This window comes from Lampris incognitus, chromosome 13, assembly GCF_029633865.1.
Source record: "Lampris incognitus isolate fLamInc1 chromosome 13, fLamInc1.hap2, whole genome shotgun sequence".
Lineage (NCBI taxonomy): Eukaryota > Metazoa > Chordata > Actinopteri > Lampriformes > Lampridae > Lampris > Lampris incognitus.
Window position 1 is genome coordinate 45,020,679 of NC_079223.1, and position 23,325 is coordinate 45,044,003.

Sequence of the window (23,325 nt, forward strand, 5' to 3'; positions counted from 1 at the left end):
ACCCCACTCTTCCGAGCTGTCCTGGTCGCTGCTCCAATCCCCTCTGCCGATCCGGGGAGGGCTATAGACTACCACATGCCTCCTCCGATACACGTGGAGTCGCCAGCCGCTACTTTTCACCTGACAGTGAGGAGTTTCGCCAGGGGGACGTAGCGCGCGGGATGATCACGCAATTCCCCCCAGTCTCCCCCCCCCCCGAACAGGTGCCTCGACCGACCAGAGGAGGCGCTAGTGCGGCGACCAGGACACGTACCCACATCCGGCTTCCCACCCGCAGACACAGCCAATTGTATCTGTAGGGACGCCCGACCAAGCCGGAGGTAACGCAGGGATTCGAACCGCCGATCCCGTGTTGGTAGGCAACGGAACAGACCGCTACGCCACCCGGACGTGGTGTGTAACCTTCTTGGTTGGAACGAGGACCTGCACCCGTACCGGCCCTTTCCGGATCGTGTTGCCCAGCCCCAGGAACGCCGTAGGCTCTTGAAACCCAGGTGGTCTGTCTTGCTCGACCCCTCGTGTTTAACCCGGGCTGTGAAGACGTGCGAAGAAACGTCATGTAGTTCACAACAACGTAAAGCGAATCCTTTGGCATTATGGGGTTGTTGTGTTTTTTTTTCCTCCTGTAAAACTTTAAATAAGACAAAATAGCAAAGCACACCTGGAAAACATTCGTCTAAAATCAACCCCGCGTTTGGCTTGTAAGCTAATGTAACCACTTAAATTCTTACGCGGTGCGGGATTCGATACGACGTCTACTGCGCCACAAGGCGTCATCGCTAACCGCTCGCCTAAAGGAGCAGACCTGCTAGCTAGGGGCTAACATGTCGTATTAGTAGTTTACACTAGTCTGGGATATTGCTGTCGTCGGATAAAACGTCACATCTCCACGTAGTGGAGCTTCTAGAGGAAGGCAGCCGCGCCCCTGACCGAGAAGGACGCGCCCTTTGAAACTCCGCCATGCCCTCCTACAGGGGCTTCGTGGGCCCAAGAGTCTTAAAACCTTATCGACCGCCCAAATCCTGTCACTGCCGCGCGCTAACGGTGACGTACCGTGTGACGTATCACCTTTCGTTCCCCCGACCCATCCTCATTGGTTGATATTAAGTAAACATGACGTCAGCCGGGGGGGGCTACACGTTCTTCTAGCGAAATCCACGGAGTAAAGCTCATGGCTGACGAGAGAACAAATAAATATATACATAAGAAACTCAACTGACAACTTGACCACACGCAAAATGTCTTCTCGCAGTCAATATATTACTGTCACAATTCACCTTTAGAAAATAGAAAACCTTTCCATGCAAAAAAATATATATATATACCTGGGATTTGGATAAACCTTCTCGTAGCCCAAGATATGCCAAAAATATATATTAAAAACTGTTACGGATAAAGGGCGTTGGATTCGTGCCGGCAGGTCGGAGGATTCCTTGCGGCCTGGTACTGCGTGACGTAGTCCCTGATACCACACCCACCCACCATGGAGTGAAGGATGGACAGAATCACCCACACCGAGTGGGCTTTCCCCCCTGGAAAAGGCGCGTGTGAGCACTTGTAACGTACCGTGTACATGATCCGAACACGGGGATATTTTGTGTGCTACCTACTTTTTGTTTTTAAACCAGTGTTGTTGTCGGTGCCAGTTTGGGAGCTCGACCAGTTTCGCTGTCCTGACTTGTTTATTGGTACCAGGGGGTCTTGCGGACCCAGCGCAGGGTGAACCCTGCGTCTGTGCGGATCTTGATGGACGCCGCCTCTGCCTCTCTTACCGTCTCCTTCACCGACTGCATGAGGTTCTGGGCGTTGTGGACCAGCATGTCTGTGGCCTGGGAACGGAGACGGCTGAATAAAGCAACAAGGAAGCGAGGCAGGCCAAGGTTCAGGAAAGAAGGCGTGTTTGGTTTGTGCGTGCGTACCTGCTCCGATTCCTCCTCGCTGATGTTTGTCCGTCCCAGCATGGTGGCTTTCACCGTGGAGAGGATCTTAAGCTGGGTGCTGATGGTAGGGATTCGTTCACACACCTGGGACGAGAAACAAATGTGCGGAGTGTTATTCGAACATCGCATGTGTGGGACACATGAGGCTATTCCGCTAACTGGATGTGAAGTCAAATGTTCGGTTTTGTCTTTTTTTTTTCCTCAAGTCAGAGTCACAGATATACTACAAGGTCCTTGTATAACCAGAGTGAGAGCTGTGTCCGCATTCTCGGCACAAAGTCAAACACGTTTTCGGTGGGTGTCGGATTCCGCCAAGGTTGTCCCTTGTCTCCGATTCTGTTTGTGATATTTATGGACAGTATCATCTCAAGGTGCAGCCAAGGTTGAGGAGTGTGTCCGTTTTGGGAACCTCAGAATCGCATCTCTGTTCTTCGCAGATGATGTGGTTTTGTTGGCTTCATCAGAACGTGACCTCCAGCGCGCACTGGGGCGGTTTGCAGCTGGGTGTGAAATGGCCGGGATGAGAGTCAGCACCTCCAAGTCTGAGGCCGTGGTTCTCTACCAGAAAATGGTGGATTGCTCCCTCTGGGTCGGGCATGAGTTGCTGCCTCAAGTGAAGGAGTTCAAGTATCTCTGGGTCTTGTTCATGAGTGAGGGTAGGATGGAGCGGGAGATTGACAGGTGGACTGGTGCAGCATCAGCAGTAATGCGGACGTTGTACCGGACCGTTGTGGTGAAGAGGGAGCTGAGCTGGAAGGCAAAGCTCTCAATTTACCAGTCAGTCTTCATTCCAACCCTCACCTATGGTCATGAGCTTTGGGTAGTGATTGAATGGGTGACATCGAGGATACAAGCGGCTGACATTAGTTTCCTCCGTAGGATGTCTGGGCTCAGCCTTAGAGATAGGGTGAGGAGCTCGGACATCAGGAGGGAGCTCAGAGTAGAACCGCTGCTCCTTCGCGTCAGAAGAAGCCAGTTGAGATGGTTCGGGCATCTGGTTAGGATGCCTCCTGGACGTCTTCCTTTGGAGGTTGTCCGGGCACGTCCAACTGGGAGGAGACCCCGGGGTAGACCCAGAACTCGCTGGAGGGACTACATGTCCAATCTGGCCTGGGAATGTCTTGGGATCCCCCAGGAGGAGCTGGAGGGCGTTGCTGGGGAGAGGGACGTCTGGAGAGTCCTACTTAGCTTGCTGCCCCCGCGACCCGACCCCGGAGAAGCGGCTGATGATGAGACGAGAAGTCAGATTCCCTTGTAGAGCCCCAAATCACAGTAAAGCCCCTGCAGGCTTTACATACACATTACACTCTCTAACACGGGGAAACTGAATCCATGTATTTTTCATCTGTTTGTAACAAAAGCCCCTCTCGGCACAAAACCTATCAGATGTGTGTGCATGTGTGCATGACATTACCTGCAGCAGGTTGGTTCTGATGCGTCTGTCCGTGCACTGCTTGGCCACCTCTTTAGCCAGCCTGGTCACCTCGTCGGAGGCCTTGGCGATGTCCTTGGCGCACTGGATCAGCGCCCGCTTGTTCCCGCTGCCGCCGCGCACCAGTCGAGACATCTCGGCCATCAGCAGAGCCATGCGCTTGGCTGCCGCTATGATGTCGTTGCCCTATGAAAGAACGGTGAGAAGCGATGGAGGGAGAGATGGAGGGCACCGTTAAAAGAGTTGTGTAAATGGACAAATGGGAGGAAGACTGCTCTCTGTCGTCCAATGGCATTCAAATGCTTGTTTTGGGTTTTTTTTTGTATTTTGTAGCAATCGATTTTAGTGACTAACGCAAAACAGGCTGTGTGACGGCACGTCATCAACGTGTCTTACAGTTAGCCGCATGCGTTGTACATGCAAGTTAGTTCACATTCCTCCTCCAGCTGAAGAGAAGGGGGACCGTTAGTTTGCAGCCCTGAGTGAAATGAACGTCCTAGTTATCCTTTTATGAGGGACACGCTTCCCAGAGCCCCGACCGACCCAGCCCTCGCCGTGTCCCTCGCATCACGAACGGCGGCAGGCTGAGTCTCAGTGTCTCTTGTGGTTAGTCCCCGTGAGGTGGTGCGGACAGAGGTGAGCAGCAGACGTCCTTAGACTAAGCAGAAGCAGGTGACAGTAACAGGCAAGCAGGCAATCTAACGTCAACTACATCACCCAGAAGCCTTTGGGAAAGTGTCATCCATGGCTTTACAGACTGGCTTGACATCGAGTGACACCTCCTTCAGACCATCCAACCTGATCGTGAGCGTAAGGGAGAGGCTTGTGTAGCCGGTACCAGTGGAAGGTATGACGACTCAAACGTGCCCTTCTGACCACCCTAAGACCCCTTAGTACAACTTTAGCATGACATCAGCATAGCCGTTAGCCAGCACTGAGAATCTGAATGTGATGCAGCAGCAAAACAGCGCATCAGCAGCCACAGATGGTTGGTTGGAGGTTTCCGTGGTTACCGCGGATGCAGAGCTGGACATTCCCACAGCAACGGTGCAAGTCAAGGCCAGACACTGTTTTCGTGTCGGGCCAAAGCCTCCTTGAGGAGAAACGATCTCCGTGTGTGTGTGTGTGGTGTGTGTACCAAATCTGGGTCAGACACTATTTTTGAAGTACTCCACACACGTACAAACACACCAATTTGAAAATACTGTTTGACCCAGGTGTACTGTATAAGTGTTTGTACGGTATGTGGGTATGTCTGGTATATGTGCGTGTACAGTACATGTACTTTTACAGTACAGTACATGTGTTTGTGCAGTATATGTGTGCTAATGTGCATATACAGTACGTGTGTGCAGTACGTGTGTGCTATTTGTTTACAATGTACAACACGTATGTACAGCATGTGTACATGTACAGCATGTGTACATGTATAGTACATGTGCATGTACGGTACGTGTGCATGTACGGTATGTGCGCAGACCTTGCTGGACCACTTGCGCGCCTCCTGGTGCAGCGACTGGGCAGCGGCCAAAATGGGTTGATTGACAGGCTGGTTGGAGGGCATCATCAGCAGTTCTGGCTCATAGTCATCCTCACCATCAGTAAACTCATCTTCATCATCTACCTCCCTCTCCTCTACTGCCTCCTCCTCATCAGGCTGGGCAGGAGGCATAGGTGGCGGAGTAGGAGGAGGAGGAGGAGGGAGGGAGGGATTGGGAAGAAGATGGGAGGGGAGAGAAGCAGAGGGTGGAAAGGAAGGGGAAAGGCAGCAGGAGGGGGAAGGGGAAAAGGAGCATGGGAAAAGGAGGCGTTTAGTACAGCATGAGAAGCACTGGGTGGAAGAACAGAGGACAGGAGATCTACAGGAGGCACGAGAGGAGACAGGTGACACGAAGGAGCAGGTAGAGGGGAGGTGAAGGGTGGTCTCAATAGGAGTGTGGGGGGGGCGTTGGGGTTGGACAGGTAGCAAGGCGATAATATATCTGGTTGATCAGCAGTTTGTAAAGCATCTGTGCAATCCAACAAAGCACATCTGGAACCTGAGTGGTCTCCTGCCTGGTTATGTGGGGGGTCTAGCATCTAGACTTGAAGGATAATACTGTTTTTTTTGTTCTGTTTTTTGTCTCAAACCGGGGTCTTATTATTGTAGTTTTTGTCAATGTGGATATGGGTTAGGGCGGCAAGATGGCGCAGTGGTTAGCGCAGTCGCCTCACAGCAAGAAGGTCCTGGGTTCGAGCCTTGGGGTAGTCCAACCTTGGTGGGTCATCCCGGGTTGTCTGCTGTGTGGAGTTTGCATGTTCTCCCCGTGTCTGCATGGGGTTTTTTCCTCCGGGGGCTCCGGTTTCCTCCCACAGTCCAAAGACATGTAGGTCAGGTGAATCGGCCGTACTAGATTGTCCCTAGGTGTGAATGGGTGTGTGTGTGTGTGGGCCCTGTGATGGACTGGCGGCCTGTCCAGGGTGTCCCCCCCCGCCTGCCACCCAATGACTGCTGGGGTAGGCTCCAGCGTCCCCGCCACCCTGAGAGCAGGATAAAGCAGTTTGCATAATGGATGTGGGTGATGACATCATTTAACACGCCCAGTGTCAGACGTGTTTCCACAAGTCCAACTTAAACCAGGTATTATTAGCTAAACCAGGTATTATTAGCTAAACCAGGTATTATTAGCTAAACCAGGTATTGTTAGCTAAACCAGGTATTATTAGCTAAACCAGGTATCGTTAGCTAAACCAGGTATCGTTAGCTAAACCAGGTATTGTTAGCTAAACCAGGTATTGTTAGCTAAACCAGGTTTCTGGAAGTTAAAAATCAAAGTGAATGTTTCTAATAATTTATTTCTGATTTTTCCCTTTTTTCTCCCAATTTAGTGGCCAATCGATCCCTATTTTAATTCAAACCCCCCCCCCCTCATACTGCATGCGTTCGCCAACTGCATCTCTCCGGCCGGCAGTCTCGAAGGAGACGCCTCCCCACTTTCGTGACAAGGCGACTCCAGGCCGAACCACTGCTTTTTCCGACACACACAGAGACGCATTCACGTGACGAACACAAGCCGACTCCGCCCCCTTCCCGAAGACAGCGTTGCCAATGATTGCTGCTTCATCGAGTCCGGCCATAGTCGGATCTGACGAGACCGGGGTGCGAACCCCGGTCCCCGGTGGGCAACTGCATCGACACAAAGCCGATGCTTAGACCGCTACACCACCGCGGACGCCATCAAAGTGAATGTTAAGATATTACGTGAAATGTCCAGTATCATCGATGCTCCTTTGCATCGCTGAGCTCCTTAATAGTTCAACTTGCAGGATGACCCGTCCATATTCCAGTAACTACCACAGGTAAATGGCAAAAACTACAAAAATAAGACCCAGGTTGTAAAAAAAAAAAAACATAATTATCCTGAGGGTAGCGAGACCGGCTGCTGTCTATTGTTGGATAACATTTTTTTTCTGTCTTCGTTCCGATGAACTCTCAGACCCCCGATGATTTCACGAGACGGGTTATGAGGAAACGAGAAAGGGAACCTATAAATGTTGTGTTTGCGGAATATCAGGGCTCTGCATATCCTTCCACAAAAACACACAACACAAACACTGACATGGACAACTCGTACAGCGACAACACACACGGCGAGTTCTGCAGACCTCCGTTTCATCTCTGTGCATGCACACGCCTCTCTCCACACATTACCTTTATATACATTACGGCTGTCAATCTTCCTATATAATCACATTCGAATGTCTATGCATTATTATCTTTAATATTCTAATTTTTTAAAGATCTAATTTAGCCTTATTACAGGCTTAGTCAATGTCTACAGTATCAGAATGTGGTTATTAAGTACATTCTGTCCACTAGAGGGCAGTCCAACCACTCAAACCGTCTAGAAAGACAATGAACTCTCAGAAAGTCCAGGTCAAGTCCAGGCTTGAATAAAAGCTATTTATCAACTTCTAGCATTCGAATAGTATTCATATTTTTAATGATCAAAATATATTCACAAAATAGAAATTCGTTCCAACAGCCCTAATATATATACTATATATATATATATATTCTGATTTTGATATACTTTATTAATCCCCGTGGAGAAATTCCTCTCTGCATGTAACCCACCCTAGCTGTTTAGCTAGCAGCAGTGGGGAGCCGCCATGCAGCGCCCGGGGACCACCTTCAGTTCTTGTTGCCACGCCTCGGTCAGGGGCCACAGACGGGAGTATTAACCCTAACATGTATGTCTTTTTGATGGTGGGGGAAACTGCAGCACCTGGAGAAACCCCACCACAGACACGGGGAGAATATGCAAACTCCACACAGAGGACGACCTGGGACGACCCCCAAGGTTGGACGACCCCGGGGTTCGAAGCCAGGACCTTCTTGCTGGGAGGCGACTGCGCTAACCACTGTGCCGCCGTGGTTAGCGCTGGGCTCGCTTCCATTTATCAGGACTGTGTGTGTGCATGTGCATGTGTGTGTGTGTGTATGACTCCATTAGTGACCCTGCATGCAGACACCTCTGCCGCATGACAGTTTCCTGCAGAAACTGGACTCCAGCCACTGACCTCCACATTTCAGGGACGCCACAGTGTCAAGAAAGATGACGTTATTAGATGACGTCTACGTGGGACTGTAACAAACGCAGGATGTTGTCACCACACAAATACAGCAAAACATGAAATGTCCTGGACTTCTAGTAGAGACCACAAACTGTGACTAACATTTTCATGTGTTCAACACACACACACACACACACACAACCGGGGAAACCAGCTAGCTCATACGCCACCCCACCCCACCCCACATGTGCGTCACAGGTCAACAACGAGTGCTCTCTCTCTCCACGTGACTGTGTGTACTGACCTTGCTGGACCACTTGCGGGCCTCGTCGTGGAGTTGTCTGGCCGCCACCATCATGGGCTCACTGAGGACCTCTCCCACCTTCTGCTCGGGGAACTCCTCATCTTTCTCCTCTGGAGGAGGTGGGCGAGGAGGAGGGACCTCTCCCTCTGGCAGAGGGGGCTTTGGTGGAGCCTGCTCATCAGTGACCTGGCAAGATCACACGCACACACACACACACACACACACACACACACACACTGTGTATCACTGAAGATACATTAGATCATTGAGGAACTAAAGAAATGCTGTTTTTTCCTTCCTGTGATGTAAGCGTGATCAAACCTGATCATGTCATGTGATCATGTGATCATGTGATTATGGGCCTGAGTAATTATGGGGCTCTCCGCTCCAACCCCGCCTTTACTCAGTTCGAGAAATGGAACTTTTTTCTCCTCCTTCAAAGAGACTGACTGACATATGATGCAGGGACTGATGGCTGTCATCGCTTGACTCCCCCCACCCCCCCTTTCTCCCCAACTGTATCCGGCCAATCACCCTGCTCTCTGAGCCGCTCCGATCGCTGCTCCACCCCCCTCTGTCGACTACCACATGCCTCCTCCGATACACGTGGAGTCGCCAACCGCTACTTTTCACCCGACAGCGAGGTCGGTGACAGTGAGGAGTTTCACCAGGGGGACGTAGCGTGTGGGAGGATGACGCTATTCCCCCCCCCCCCCGAACAGGTGTCCTGACCGACCAGAGGAGGCGCTAGTGCAGCGACCAGGACACATACCCACATCCGGCTTCCCACCTGCAGACACGGCCAATTGTGTGTGTAGGGACGCCCGACCAAGCCGGAGGTAACGCAGGGATTCGAACCGCCGATCCCGTGTTGGTAGGCAACGGAACAGACCGCTACGCCACCCGGATGTGTCGCTTGACTTTTCTATGCAGAGGATGTTACAATGTTTGCAAACGGCAATGTGGAACACAGTTACAAGTAAAAATGATGGCACCTGAAGGTGTTTACCGCTCGTATGGACCACGGGGCATCAAACGCACGTCAACAGTTAATGTTTTAGCAACTAAATCAATGAACTGCATACGTACGTGGAGCTGATCCAGATCAGGGGGCGGAGGGGGGAAGTCCGGCTCCTGAGGCTGGAAGGCTTCTCGGACCTTTCCCACCGCAGCCAGGATCCTCAGACAGGAGTCCAGATAGGCCTTCTGAAGAGCTGCGAGAGGGGGGAGAGAGGTGACAATCAAGGCTCTTGCCTATTTTCCATCTTAAAACTCAAACCTGTCCAGACGTCCTCCAGACTAGGAGGTACATAACTTTTCCCTAACAGCAACAGGGGACAGTCCTGGGGTCTGCAAAGGTCAATTTGTGCTACATGCTGTAGTGTTAATGAGGGCTCTGGGGCAGGTTTTCATCAAGGGTCTCTCTGTACTTTGCTCAGTTCATCTTAGCCTCCATCCTGACTAGTCTCCCACTCCCTGCCACTGAAAGACATCCCCACAGCATGATGCTGCCGCCACCATGCTTCACCGTAGGGACGGTATTGGCCAGGTGATGAGTGGTGCTTGGTTTCCTCCAGAGGTGACGCTCGGCATTCATTGATTTAATCGGCAAATCTGTAAAATTGTGGTCGCCAACATGCAATCATGCAAAGGCACTCTTCAAATCTAGTGCTTTACCAGAGATGCCTTTATCATTTTCAGTAATTAACTCATTTAGTATGCGGGGGAGGGGGGGGGGATCATAAAAATCGGCTAACAAAGTCTCGGTCTTGCTTGCAGGTGGCAGAGCCTTCTCTTATGGAGCTCCTTTACTTTGGAATAAATTGCCTGTTAATATTCGGACCTCAGACGCAATCACTAGATTTACCGTTACGGTCAAGATTATTGGCATCCTTGATAAAGATGAGCAAAAAAAGGCTGTATGAAATAAACAACACAGGTAATGGAGCTGTATTTTATGCTCAAAAATATGGGAAAACTTGACATTTGAATAGAATACTAAGGTGGGGGCCTGCCCACAAATCAAGCTATGCCGAAACCATGGGTATTGCCCGATGCAAAGCCCATGTTTCCCTGAAAGTCTCTGTAAGAGGTGTGCAGTGGCAACCTTCAAATTTAGCCTAGGTTATGGCAAATTGTGCAGTGTTGCACTATTTCATTTTTGGGCTGTTAGCCCAGTATAATACACTGATTACAAGGTATAGCCTATTGCATCTTAGCCGAGTAGCGTCTGGGTGTAAGCTACTAAATAAACAGACAAATTGTTCCAAAAGGTGTGCTTTACTGCTGAATTGCAGCAAAACAAGTAGCATTTCATTTGAGACATGGACTTGGGTCTATTGTTGAATAGCAGCAAAACAAGTAGAGAGGAACCGGGTCGAAATTAACACTTTTCAGATAAATGTCATTTTAAAAGACAATGTTACAGATAGAAATTAATTTTGATTGTGATCAACAATTCACACATGTGTTCTGTCAATACCAGGTGCTATTTTTTACAAATACCCATAACAACAGTGAGTTGTATTATGAGCCGATTTTCTACGTTAAATGCACTTATTGTAAGTCGCTTTGGATAAAAGCGTCGGCTAAATAACAGTAATGTAATGTTAATCTATTTCCATCTCTATATAATTTGGTTAAAAAACTGCTATACAAATAAAGTTATTTCATTATTATTAATACTATTCTTATTATTATTTTCTATCATCATTATTACTATTGATATCTAAAAAAAAAACTGATTCTGCAAACTACTTTTTTTTCTCAATAATAAATCACATTTTTCTGGCAATTCCAATAACTTTTCAAACCTGGAGATTAAAAAAGTTCAGACCGCACCAGAACCCTGTACTGTACTATGAGATGAACATCACTCCTGAGCATCACTGACTGAACTGATTCACCTTTCTTTGACTTTCTTTCCTGGATTATTGAGCATGCACAGAGACACGGTGTGCGTAGTTCAGTTGTTTACCTTTATCCTGTATGTTGCCAGCCACCGCCTTGGCGTCCATCACCATGGGTGAGATGGTGTGTGACAGGACGTCTGAGGCATGTTTAACGCTATCACGGAACCGCGGATCCTCCGAGTTCTCCACTTCCCTCTTGGCCACCAGGAGGACCCGGTTGGCTCGTCTAGCTATGCTCGTTGCCCCGGCAACAAGCATCTGGGGTTGGACATTCGCCATGGCAACGCGGCATTTGTCGATGTCTTTCTTGATGGCCTCCTCAGACGCGTCCAGCAGAGACTTGGTGTCTATAGCCTCATCCACGAGACCTGATAGCACACACGTGAGTACGACGCACACACACACACACAAATGATAACATCAACATCTCTATAGACTGTCTTGGGGTTACCCACAGCTTCTTTTCAAGATACATGCACTAACACAATTAAAAGGTGCTATATGCAACATTCAGCACCAGCATCTTGGACCAAAACAAAACAAACCTCCCCCCTCCCTTCGTCTTCTTGGCTATTATGTCGTTGGTTGGAAGATTGATTCTTACAGTCTAGAGTTATTTTTCTAACATTAGTAACATTTAGCTGGTACCGATTTTCCAGAGTAGGGGCGATGTGCAGAACTGTAGCATCTACAGAGGTATAAAGTTGATCAGCCACAGCATGAAGATATGGGAAAGAGTAATAGAAGCTAGGTTAAGAGGAGAGGTGATGATCAGCGAGCAGCAGCAGTATGGTTTCATGCCAGGAAAGAGCACCACAGATGTGATGTTTGCTTTGAGAATGTTGATGGAGAAGTATAGAGAAGGCCAGAAGGAGTTCATTGTGTCTTTGTAGATTTAGAGGAAGCATAAGACAGGGTGCTGAGAGAGGAGGTGTGGTATTGTATGAGGAAGTCGGGAATTGCAGAGAAGTATGTAGGAGTGGTACAGGATATGTATGAGGGAAGTGCAACAGTGGTGAGGTGTGCGGTTGGAATGACAGATGGGTTCAAGGTGGAGGTGATAAAGGATTGGCTCTGAGCCCTTTCTGGTTTGCAATGGTGATGGACAGGTTGATGGACAAGATCAGGCAGGAGTCTCCATGGACGATGATGTTCGCGGATGACATTGTGATCTGTAGCGAGAGTAGGGTGCAGGTGCAGGAGAGCCTGGAGAGGTGGAGGTATGCACTGGAGAGAAGAGGAATGAATGTCAGTGGGAGCAAGACGGAATACCTATGTGTGAATGAGAGGGAGGACAGTGGAATGGTCAGGATGCAAGGAGTGGAGGTGACGAAGGTGGATGAGTTTAAATACTTAGGGTCAACTATTCAAAGTAACAGGGGGTGAAGAAGAGAGTGCAGGCAGGGTGGAGTGGGTGGAGAAGAGTGTCAGGAGTGATTTGCGACAGAAGGGTACCAGCAAGAGTTAAAGGGAAGGTTTACAAGATGGTGGTGAGACCAGCTATGTTGTATGGTTTGGAGACAGTGACACCGATGAAAAGACAGGACGAGGAGCTGGAGGTGGCAGAGTTGAAGATGCTAAGATTTTCACTGGGAGTGACGAAGAAGGACAGTATATTAGAGGGGCAGCTCAGGTTGGACGGTTTGGAGACAAAGCAAGAGAGACAAGATTGAGATGGTTTGGACATGTGTGGAGGAGAGATGCTGGGTATATTGGGAGAAGGATGCTGAATATGGAGCTGCCAGGGAAGAGGAGAAGAGGAAGGCCAAAGAGGAGGTTTATGGATGTGGTGAGGGAGGTCATGCAGGTGGCTGGTGTGACAGAGGAAGATGCAGAGGACAGGAAGAGATGGAAATGGATGAGCCACTGTGGCGCCCCCTAACGGGAGCAGCTGAAGGTAGTAGTAGTAGTGGTAGTAGTAACAACATATTCAGCTATGTCTCCGATCTGCCGAGTGACCTAAATCCATGTAACATAAGTATTAGCTTGCTAGCCATCCTGCTAACGCTAGCTACCACACATGCACTAACATGCACATGTGATGCAGATGTGGCCGGACCGTCTTCCAAAACAAAGAACAGAGAAACTCGGATTACAACACACACAGAGGGCGTGTGACGCCATTCTCTGCTCAGGACGCCATTACTCCACTATCTCTTTACAGTAGTAGTAGTTGCTTGCTGCTACTTTACTGTTGTATACCTCACATATAGCACCTTTAAGATACACAGAACTGTCCACACAAAACAAGCGACACCGTTATATGCCCTCGTTTGATTTTCTGCACCAAGCACTTTTTGTGCATCTATTCTCTTGTGTGTCTTCCACTGTGATCTTCAGTCCATCCACTCCGCATTCAACCTTGTCATCACACTGTTTTACCCTTTTACCGGTTTTTGCTTTTATTTGACTGTGATTTGTGCTGGTTATGTGAAATTGTAGTTTGCTGCAAGAAAAACGTCCCTTGTGGGATAATGAAGCACTGAACTTGCCATCAGTGCCAAGTGGCACTCGAGCCAAACTCTTACCGGTCAGTCTCTCCACGTTGTCTATCCACTGGTTCTTCATGGTGTCGAAGTGTTCGTACGCTGCCTGGTTCCCGGGATTCTTCAGCAGGATCCGAGCCGCAGATGTCACCTAGACGTTTGGAGGGCAAGTTATCACTCCGTGTCAGTTTTATGAACCTGCGCCATCATGCAAACTAGACGACAGATAATGAAGTGGTGAGGACACCCAGACCAACGGCAGCACCTGTGGCGTGAGCTCCCTGGCGTGTTTCACCGCAGCGTGTATTCCCTCCACTGTGCCCTTATTGGCCGTTCCCACCGCTGCCGCCTTCTCTGCCGTTGCCCCCAAACGGCCAGCGTGGGCCTCGAAGTTCCCCGCCCGCTCCTCGAAAACCTGCAGCGCCAATTAACACAGTTATTATCACCCTGAAAACTACATATACTGACACACGGCGATATAACCAACACCTATCGGGCTGTCATCTCCTGTACACACACACTGTTACGGCTTTCCAGAGCTGCAGCAGTAAATAAAAAGGTGGGTAAATTATGACATTGTCAATTAACATTAGGCAACTAATCATTGACCAATATTTTCAGAAAAGTATTCATTTATGCGTTTTCCCCGCTGAAATACACATTTCTCTCGTCGACTATGAATTTCTGTACTGAAGATACTTGTCAGCCCTTAAAAAAGGGGGAGAAACTCATTTTTACCCTCTACTACACCAACTGGCAGAGGTGGAATGGAGTCATTGTTTTCCAAGTCACAAGTCAAGTCAAGTCTTGGGACTCAAGTCAAGTGTCAAGTCAAGCACCAAGTCAAGATTTTTTATAAGTCCCAAGTCCTACACCTGGAGTATCTGTTCACTGGGGCTGCAAGGCCAAACCCAGTCTGCAGACACACACAGACTCGAGGCAAGGTTTCAGTAAAACAAGTCCTTTAATGCCAGACAAGACAAGGAGCCGACAGGGAACACCGGGTCCAGGGCAAGAGTGCACAGAGGAGGGGGACCTCGACCAAACCTGGAAGCAGGAAGACAAGTGAGGCTGCACGGAGCCAGACCGGACTGGGGGCAGGGGCTGGACGGAGCAGACGGGACTACAGGAACAGAGAACCGATAGACTAGGAAACAAGGAAAGGTTCAAGGCTGGACACACATGACTGACTACAATCTGCAAGGTGGATGCGGCAGGCTGGGTGTATAAGGAGTAGGGTGGATGGCAGTTGATGAGATGCCGGTGGTGGACCTCTGCTCCGCCTGCCGCACACCTGCCTCCAATCCTGAAGCACATACACACACACACACAGGAGAGAGAAACTAGGGCAGGGGGCGTGGCCAAGATAAGGGAGACTGGGACGAAGAGGGCGTGTCCTGGGAGGGCGTGGGGGCGGCTGGGACAGTTTCAAGTCTTAAAACAAGTCATTACGCACTCGTCGAATTTAGTGCCGTTTCAAAATTTCAGCAGCACAGTAATTTGGTATACTGACTTTATGCAAATCATGAATGTTTTTTATTTATTACCGGTTGGCCACACACTCCCCCCTTTTTTTCTCCCCAATTGTACTTGGCCAGTTACCCCACTCTTGCGAGCAGTCTCAGTCGCTGCTCCTCCCCTTCTGCCGATCCGAGGAGGGCTTGCAGACCACCACATACCTCCTCCCATACATGTGGAGTCCGCCAGCTGCTTCTTTTCACCTGACAGTGAAGAGTTTCACCAGGGGGACGTAGCACGCGGGAGGATCACGCTGTTCCCCCCCAGTTCCCCCTCCCCCCTGAACAGGCGCCTCGACCGACCAGAGGAGGCGCTAGTGCAGCGACCAGGACACATACCCACATCTGACTTCCCACCCGCAGACACGGCCAATTGTGTCTGCAGGGGCGCCCGACCAAGCCGGAGGTAACACGGGGATTCGAACCGGCGATCCTCATGTTGGTAGGCAACAGAATAGTCCGCCACGCCACCTGGACGCCCTGGCCACACACTTTTTGAAAGCACTTTTGGTCTTTGGGTTTGGAGAAGGTATTGAGTCAAGTCAAAAGGCTCAAGTCCGAGTGAAGTCATGAGTCACTGATGTTAAGGTCAAAGTCGAGTTGCAAGAATTTTTCAGTTTTGTCAAGGCTAAAGTATCAAATTTGCGACTTGAGTCTGACTCAAGTTCAAGTCACGTGACTCAAGTCCACACCTCTGCTAACTGGGTTTGTCATGAAAACAGACGGCTGTTAGTTTTGATTGAAATGACGACTGCATAGCAAAGCCTACAGGTTACTGTGCATTACTGACCTCCTGCCTGTTGGGAGCATCAGGGGGAGCAGTTGCAGCCACAGCCAGCAATTTGATAGGGGTGGTGGTGTCACTGAAGACATCAGACACCTCCTGGGTCATCACCTCTTGCATATTTCCCCTCAGAACCTGCACGGAAGCATTAGAGACGAACCATGAGACTACTGAGACAATAGGCTGCTATAGAAATGCTAGTTAGTGAATGGAACAGCTGCAGAATTGTCCCTGAAGAGTGCTATACCACATTAGTCCACTAGGTGGTAGCCTGTATCAATAACTGAATGGACTTTGGGAGTTTGCCAAAAAGAACAGGGGATGGTGTATATATATATATATATTACATACACGTGTGTGTGTGTGTGAGTGTGAGAGTGTATGGCCTGTTCTTCCACCTTGAGGCAGTCCTGCAGCTGTGACGCCGTGGCTCGTGCGTGAGGTGCCTCGGCCTCCCCCCTCCCCGCCATGTCCGCCAGGGAAGTCATTAGCGCCTCTGTCCGGTCACAGCGTCCAATCAGATCCTGTCTGTACGGCCCGACGAGGCCTCCCGCCAGCCTCCTTCCCTCCCCCACCATTCCTCTGATTGCTGCCTGACCTGGGGAGAGACACAGGTCAAAGTTCATTCCTGCTCATTTCACGCTTAGTGGCGCAATATCAAGCCTCGTCCTTGTCCCCGTTCATGGCGCGGTGTGAAGCAGGGCTGCAGGTTTCAGCAGTACAACAGGACTTGACTTAACGTGCCTCAGCTGCTGTGATACGTTGGTCTACGGTAAGCACTGCTGCCGGTCTATTGTGTCTTTACACAAACCTCGAGAATAGAGAACGACAAATGAAATAATGATAATAATGAGAATGAAAAAATAAGTATTGATGGAAGTGAGAAGATACTTTTTTCTTTTTCTTTTTTTTGGATTTTCCCCCCTTTCCCGCAATTGTACTTGTCCAATTACCCCCCTCTTCCGAGCCGTCCCGGTCGCTGCTCCACCCCCTCTGCCGATCCAGGGAGGGCTGCAGACTACCACGTCTCCTCTGATTCATGTGGAGTCGCCAGCCGCTTCTTTTCACCTGACAGTGAGGAGTTTCACCAGGGGGATGTAGCACGTGGGAAGGATCACGCTATTCCCCCCAGTTCCCTCTCCCCCCTGAACAGGCACCCCGACCGACCAGAGGAGGCGCTAGTGCAGCGACCAGGACACATACCCACATATGGCTTCCCACCCGCAGACACGGCCGATTGTGTCTGTAGGGACGTCCGACCAAGCTGGAGGTAACACGGGGATTCGAACCGGCGATCGCCGTGTTGGTAGGCAACGGAATAGACCGCTACGCTACATGGATGCCATGTGAGAAGATACTTTCTGTGTTGGGTACATCCCTTGTGTGAGTAAATGTACGAGTGAGTAAAAGAGTGAATGAGTAATGTTGTACGAGTAAATGAGACATGTAGTAATACTGTACGATACACAGACAGCAACTTGGTTGTATTGTATTATTGTATATTAAAAGCATAGAGACGGTGTTAATGGGGTACCTGTGTGCCACTGTATTCTCTCACATTCTGCTCCAGTCGAAACGCATGAGAGACAACCAGAAAAGGAAACAGTCAGACAACAAAGCAGACATACAGCAACAGGGACAGAGCACAGTTTAACATGCACCCTGTGTGAGTTAGCTTAGCAAGCCAGTAAGCAGCGTATGTAGTGTTGGGCAATATGGAAAATTAAAAAAAATACCATATTTATGAATCCAACTGAGGTTCATCACATTAACCTGTATGTTAATGTAAAGTATAGCATCAAACCAAATGTAGTTTTCAAATACAGCTCCTCCAGATATTTCAGACCTCACTTTATGAGACATTTTAGGTAACAGATTGTTATTATCATTATTCAGCACCACCTCCCAGCAGCCACACTAACACGTACCCTGGTACCCTGCAGGACAGAAGCTAAGCAGGTGTGGGCTTGGCTTCTACTTGGATGGTAGACCTCCCACGAAAATGAGTAGCTGCTGTTGGAAATGGTGTTGGTGGGCCGGTAGGGGGCAGTCTTCCCTCTGGTCTAAAAAAAATGAAAAAAATCCCAATGCCCTAGTGCAGTGACGGGGACACTGTGCTGTAGGAGATGCCGTCCTTCGGAGGAGGCCACAGAAAGTTGAATCAGTTCATCTGGACTGCAGGTATCTGAGGAAATAGCATCTTTCTTCACCGCCGGCGCAGTGGGCAGGTTTGGTCAATGCCGGTTTTATTGACGATGCAGGCACTGAGATGCTCGCTGCTTAAAGTCTTCTCCCACTGCAAACCCACCAATGCCCTCAAGCCCCTCAGAACAGCCAAGCTGATGTAGGCACCAGGACTCTTAGATGGTACCCTATATGTTCTCACATTCAATCAGACTTTCACCACGGGGCAGGGAAGGTGGGAACATTTACTTACTGTCCTAAATGTAATCAGTAATGTATTCTGTGACGACACTCAAAAACAGCAACTTGTTCAAATTTATGTCACATTGTTGCCTGTTCCTATTGTTCCGCTTCTGGTGTGGGGAGGTGGCGGCGCAAATTCACGTTGGCAGCGGCCTCACCCAATACCGGTGTGGGAAGATGGCGGCATGAATTCCCGTTTGCGGCGGCCTCACCCAGTACCATCCATGCAGTGTCTTTGTCTATGCCCGCGTCTAAGTTTGCCTTCGTTCGATGGCTGGGAGAGCTGGTGCTGGATCGGCTGGGAGAGCCTGGTCTGCTGCGTCCTGTGGGCCCAGGGACCACGGCCCTTCCCGGAGCTGCGTCCGAGGAGGAAACACCGAGGGCGGTCTGACAGGATGCAGAAGTGAGGCAGGCTAAGCTAATTGCTAGCCCATGCAGACCGGCAGTTCCGATAACAGAGAAAGCGGTCTGGCAGCGGCCTCGCTTAGCCTCGACAATTCAAGGCTTTTCGTGTCGTCGTGTGGCGTGCGGGAAGGTGTGTCGAAGGTGTCTGGCTGAGAGAGCTGGCGTTGGACCGGCTGGGAGAGGTCGGTCTGCTGCGCCCTGTGGGCCGAAGGACCACGACCCTGACCGGAGCTGCGTCTGAAGAGGAAATACCGAGGGCGGTCTGACAGGACGTGGAAGCAGGGCAGGCTAAGCTAACTGCTAGCCCAGGCAGACCGGCAGTTCTGACAGTCATGGACTTTGTTCTCCTGGATAGTGAATTTTTTTGTTTAGCTTGGATACATGTGTTAGTTTGGATATATGCGTTCTTGTTGTTTTTGGGTATGTGTTTTTGTCTTTGTGTTGCACCGCTGTGGGCTGGGACCCCAAAGTGTTTCTGATTCTGACTCCTTATTGTTTGTTATCGCCATGCCATTATCTCAATTTGTGTCGACCATCTGACAATTACGGCTCCGCTGTTCCCATGTGTGGCGCACACAGGAGGAAACGTGCACATGCCGCTTTTAAAATGGTTCACAGTTTTTTAAGATTGTATCATTACTTTTAATTAGGGACAGGGTTGCCACCAGGGCATATAAATTTCACTGTGGGGGCATTTTCAGTTGACCTCAACTCGTCATTGCTGTAATTATGTTGCATTAATAAGAAATAGGCCATGACAGCGAAGTGTAAATGTTACACTGGAACTGTGCACAGACACATATATGCACGAACGCACTACATGAACAACAATGCAGAGAGTAAACCTACTATACTGTGACAAATTAGATGTTTTTCATGCGTTTTATTGTTGCCGAGTTGCACACTGCAGCCTAAGCCCCCCCCCCTTTTCTCCCCAGTTGTACTTGGCCCATTACCCCACTCTTCCGAGCCGTCCCGGTCACTGCTCCACCCCCTCTGCCGATCCGGGGAGGGCTGCAGACTACCCCATCTCCTCCGATACATGTGGAGTCGCCAGATGCTTCTTTTCACCTGACAGTGAGGAGTTTCACCAGGGGGACGTAGCACGTGGGAGGATCACACTATTCTACCCAGTTCCCCCTCCCCCCCGAACAGGCAACCCGACTGACCAGAGGGGGCGCTAGTGCAGTGACCAGGATACGTACCCATATCTGGCGTCCCACCCGCAGACACGGCCAATTGTGTGTGTAGGGACACCCGACCAAGCCGGAGGTAACACGGGGATTCAAACCGGAGATCCCCGTATTGGTAGGCAACGGAACAGACCGCTACGCTACCCAGGCGCGCCTAAACCTCCTTTTTAACAATTTCCTTGATTCTGGTTTTCAATTTTCCTGTGTGATCTCGCTCAGCAGCGAACGAAACTTGCACACATTGTTGCACCTGTAGCGCCGAGAACGATTAGGACGGATGTATTCTACAAGTTTTCTCTTCAAACTTGATAAAGTGATGCTTGGAAACATAACTTGAATCCAGTTAACGCCGTTTCTGTATTCTGGCTAACGCTGCCGCTTGTATTCATTCCGTGACAACCCAACCCTTGTGTGGTGTCCCAAGCAGGGGGATGACTTGAGCCCACTTACCCACTCCTCTGTCGTCCACGCCAGGGTTGTTGACCCAGCGGAGTGCTTGTTCCATCTTCCCCTCGAGCGTGACGGCGGGCTTGGCCGGTCTCATGTTGGCAACGGCCCGGTTAGTTTTGGACTGCAGGGTCAGCAGCGCTGCCCCGATCTGCTTGGCCAAGGCACGGGCCTCCGGACTGTCACCTTTACCCCTGAGGAGCAGATACAAAGTGAGGAAAGGACACGCAAATCATGGTGTAGACATCAGCCCATCAGACCATCGAAGGCATCACAAACCCAGAAAAATCCTCACCAATATCTTTCCAGATTGTTCTGCCCTTTTCACCAGACAACTGAAAGGTCACCCTCTTATTGCTATGCCCTTTGAGAATCAACTGGAAAATTTCAGAAAGGAAGCTATGATGGTACCCGTTTTTACACATGGTGATAAAGGTACTTTTGTGTGTGTGTGGGGGGGGGGGGGTAAAAACTAACAGCATCGTGAAAGGGTAAAAGATTTGTTTTAATAGTCCAGGGAAATTTGTAGTAAGCTTTAAAAGAAAAAGAAAGAACACATAATATTGCCATGGCCTTGGACAGATAGTCCTACCATGTGTCCGTTCAATTTCTGCATTTTTTACATCCAAACAATCTCTGCTATCAATCTGCCATGAACCCCAAAACAACCCTCTGGATACCCAGACAGTCCCAAGCTTTTCCAATTCAATCTCTGTGCAGCTAGAAGTCAGTGTTGCCTCAGTTAGTATAATCGAAATCAATGTTAGTTTTGCTTTTTTTCTTGTCGTGTCTGTTGGCTGCAAAACGGTCTTCGTTTTTGGACAATTTCCACAGAGTCAAGTTACAGAGAGATGCTTTTATGATTGTAAAATATCTTCCTGTGATTAACTAACTGTACATTATATTAAATGACTCCTTCTCCGGGGCCAAGCCCAACCATCTGGCTCTCTGGGACAGTAATTACAAGTACTAATTGTCCTGTTGGCTCTGTTGTGCATCCGTGTGGTACAATAGATGAAAAGGTGGGACGTCTGCTTTGTGTCTTGCTGTGGGGTACCACAATATGTCCTGTATCTAAAACCCCATGGGAACAGGAATAGATAGCATTCTGTTCACTAGAAAATGAAATTTTCAGTGTGTCTGCTGCTTGGTGCCCTCATAGCAAGTCGTACCGAGAAAATTTATATATATAAAGCAAGACTGTATGTTTGTATGTTCGCTTAAAACTCCAGAAATACTCACTGTAGAACAAAAAGAAGGGTATCTTTAGAATCAGCACTTTCCAAGGATTGCACAGTTCGAAAAATATTTCAAAAACCAAGTAAAAAATTCAATTTATTTGCGAAATTGAGTTTATTTTGTGGCGATTTGTGGCGATTAATACACACATTGGCAAAGAAGCTTGATGAATGGATTGAAAATTATGAGATTTGATAATTCTCGTTAATAAGATTCGTTTATTCGACATTCGTTTATCACATGTATCATATCATAAATTATCCCATATTTCATCATCGATTATATCGTGAAGATCAGATCGTGTTGGTTGTTTTGGTGAGAACACTTTCCCCGGGCAATGCCGGCTACCTCTGCCAGTGTTTCCATAAAGAGCATCACAAGGCTTCAGTGAAGACCTTGATGTATTATATGAGTACCTACTTGTAGTGAATTCAGGGGGCAGCCGGGAACCGCCGCAGCTGGGACGCGAATTCAGGGGGCAGCTGGGACCGACTGAATTTGCCACACACTGTCTGTTGTCGCAGTTTAAAAACTGCCATCATCTGTTATTGACAAGAACTTCCAAGCTCCTGTTAACATGGCGGTCTACGGGAGTTTTGGCCAATTTATTTACCTTTTGGAATTTCCCCCCCTTTTCTTCCCAATTGCATTCGGCCAATTACTCCACTCTTCCAAGCCATCCCGGTCGCTGCTCCACCCCCTCTGCCGATCCGGGGAGGGCTGCAGACCACCACGTGCCTCCTCCGATACATGTGTAGTCACCAGCCGCTTCTTTTCACCTGACACTGAGGAGTTTCGCCAGGGGGATGTAGTGCATGGGAGGATCACGCTATTACCCCCAGTTCCCCCTCCCCCCTGAACAGGCACCCCGACCGACCAGAGGAGGCGCTAGTGCAGCAACCAGGACACATACCCACATCCGGATTCCCATCAAGCCGGAGGTAACATGGGGTTTTGAACTGGCGATCCCCATGTTGGTAGACAATGGAATAGACCACTACGCTACCCGGATGCCCAACCTTTAGAATTTGGAAACACCAACACAGTTACCAGTATCACCATTACTATCAGTAAATTAAACGCAAAAGACCGTCTTTAGGATTGTAGCTTTATAAAGTTTCAATTTACAAGCATTAACCCTGAATTTAGTTCTTTAAAATTTCTGCCATTCAGAATTTGCGTTTTTCCGAACTACCCCACTGTACCTTGAGTCCCCATGTTATAAGCATGTCTGAGCCACACTGCTACATCCATCGAGCAACATGACCCCCATCAACCTGTCATTACTTTTACCGCTCTCACCAAACTCATTAGACACCAAACCCACATCCCACCACGTCACACCATAACCATCTTCTGCCCCATCCCACCACATCACACCATAACTACCTTCTGCCCACATCCCACCACATCACGCCATAACCACCTTCTGCCCACATCCCACCACGTCACACCATAACCACCTTCTGCCCACATCCCACCACATCACACCATATCCACCTTCTGCCCACATCCCACCACATCACACCATATCCACCTTCTGCCCACATCCCACCACGTCACACCATAACCACCTTCTAACCACATCCCACCACGCCACACCATAACCACCTTCTGCCCAACACCGTTCGTACGAATTGACACCTTGTCGTGGGAGTGATGCCCAAGGCAGATAGACAGCA

At 49.3% G+C, this 23,325-nt stretch overlaps 1 protein-coding gene across 1 annotated transcript in view; it reads right to left on the reverse strand.

Annotated features, from left to right (window-relative positions):
- Positions 1-1,682: 1,682 nt before the first annotated feature.
- The window catches only part of LOC130122560 (vinculin-like), a 57,196-nt gene continuing 35,553 nt past the window's right edge, over positions 1,683-23,325 (reverse strand). Inside the window, exons 12-24 of the mRNA XM_056291491.1 lie at positions 20,408-20,598; positions 17,467-17,493; positions 16,331-16,530; positions 15,939-16,067; positions 13,897-14,046; positions 13,674-13,782; positions 11,211-11,513; positions 9,323-9,447; positions 8,234-8,419; positions 4,853-5,029; positions 3,355-3,558; positions 1,920-2,024; positions 1,683-1,829 (exon numbers count right to left, since the gene is read on the reverse strand). Coding sequence (XP_056147466.1) covers positions 1,683-1,829; positions 1,920-2,024; positions 3,355-3,558; positions 4,853-5,029; positions 8,234-8,419; positions 9,323-9,447; positions 11,211-11,513; positions 13,674-13,782; positions 13,897-14,046; positions 15,939-16,067; positions 16,331-16,530; positions 17,467-17,493; positions 20,408-20,598 — 2,053 coding nt within the window. The remainder of the gene's footprint in view (positions 1,830-1,919; positions 2,025-3,354; positions 3,559-4,852; positions 5,030-8,233; positions 8,420-9,322; positions 9,448-11,210; positions 11,514-13,673; positions 13,783-13,896; positions 14,047-15,938; positions 16,068-16,330; positions 16,531-17,466; positions 17,494-20,407; positions 20,599-23,325) is intronic.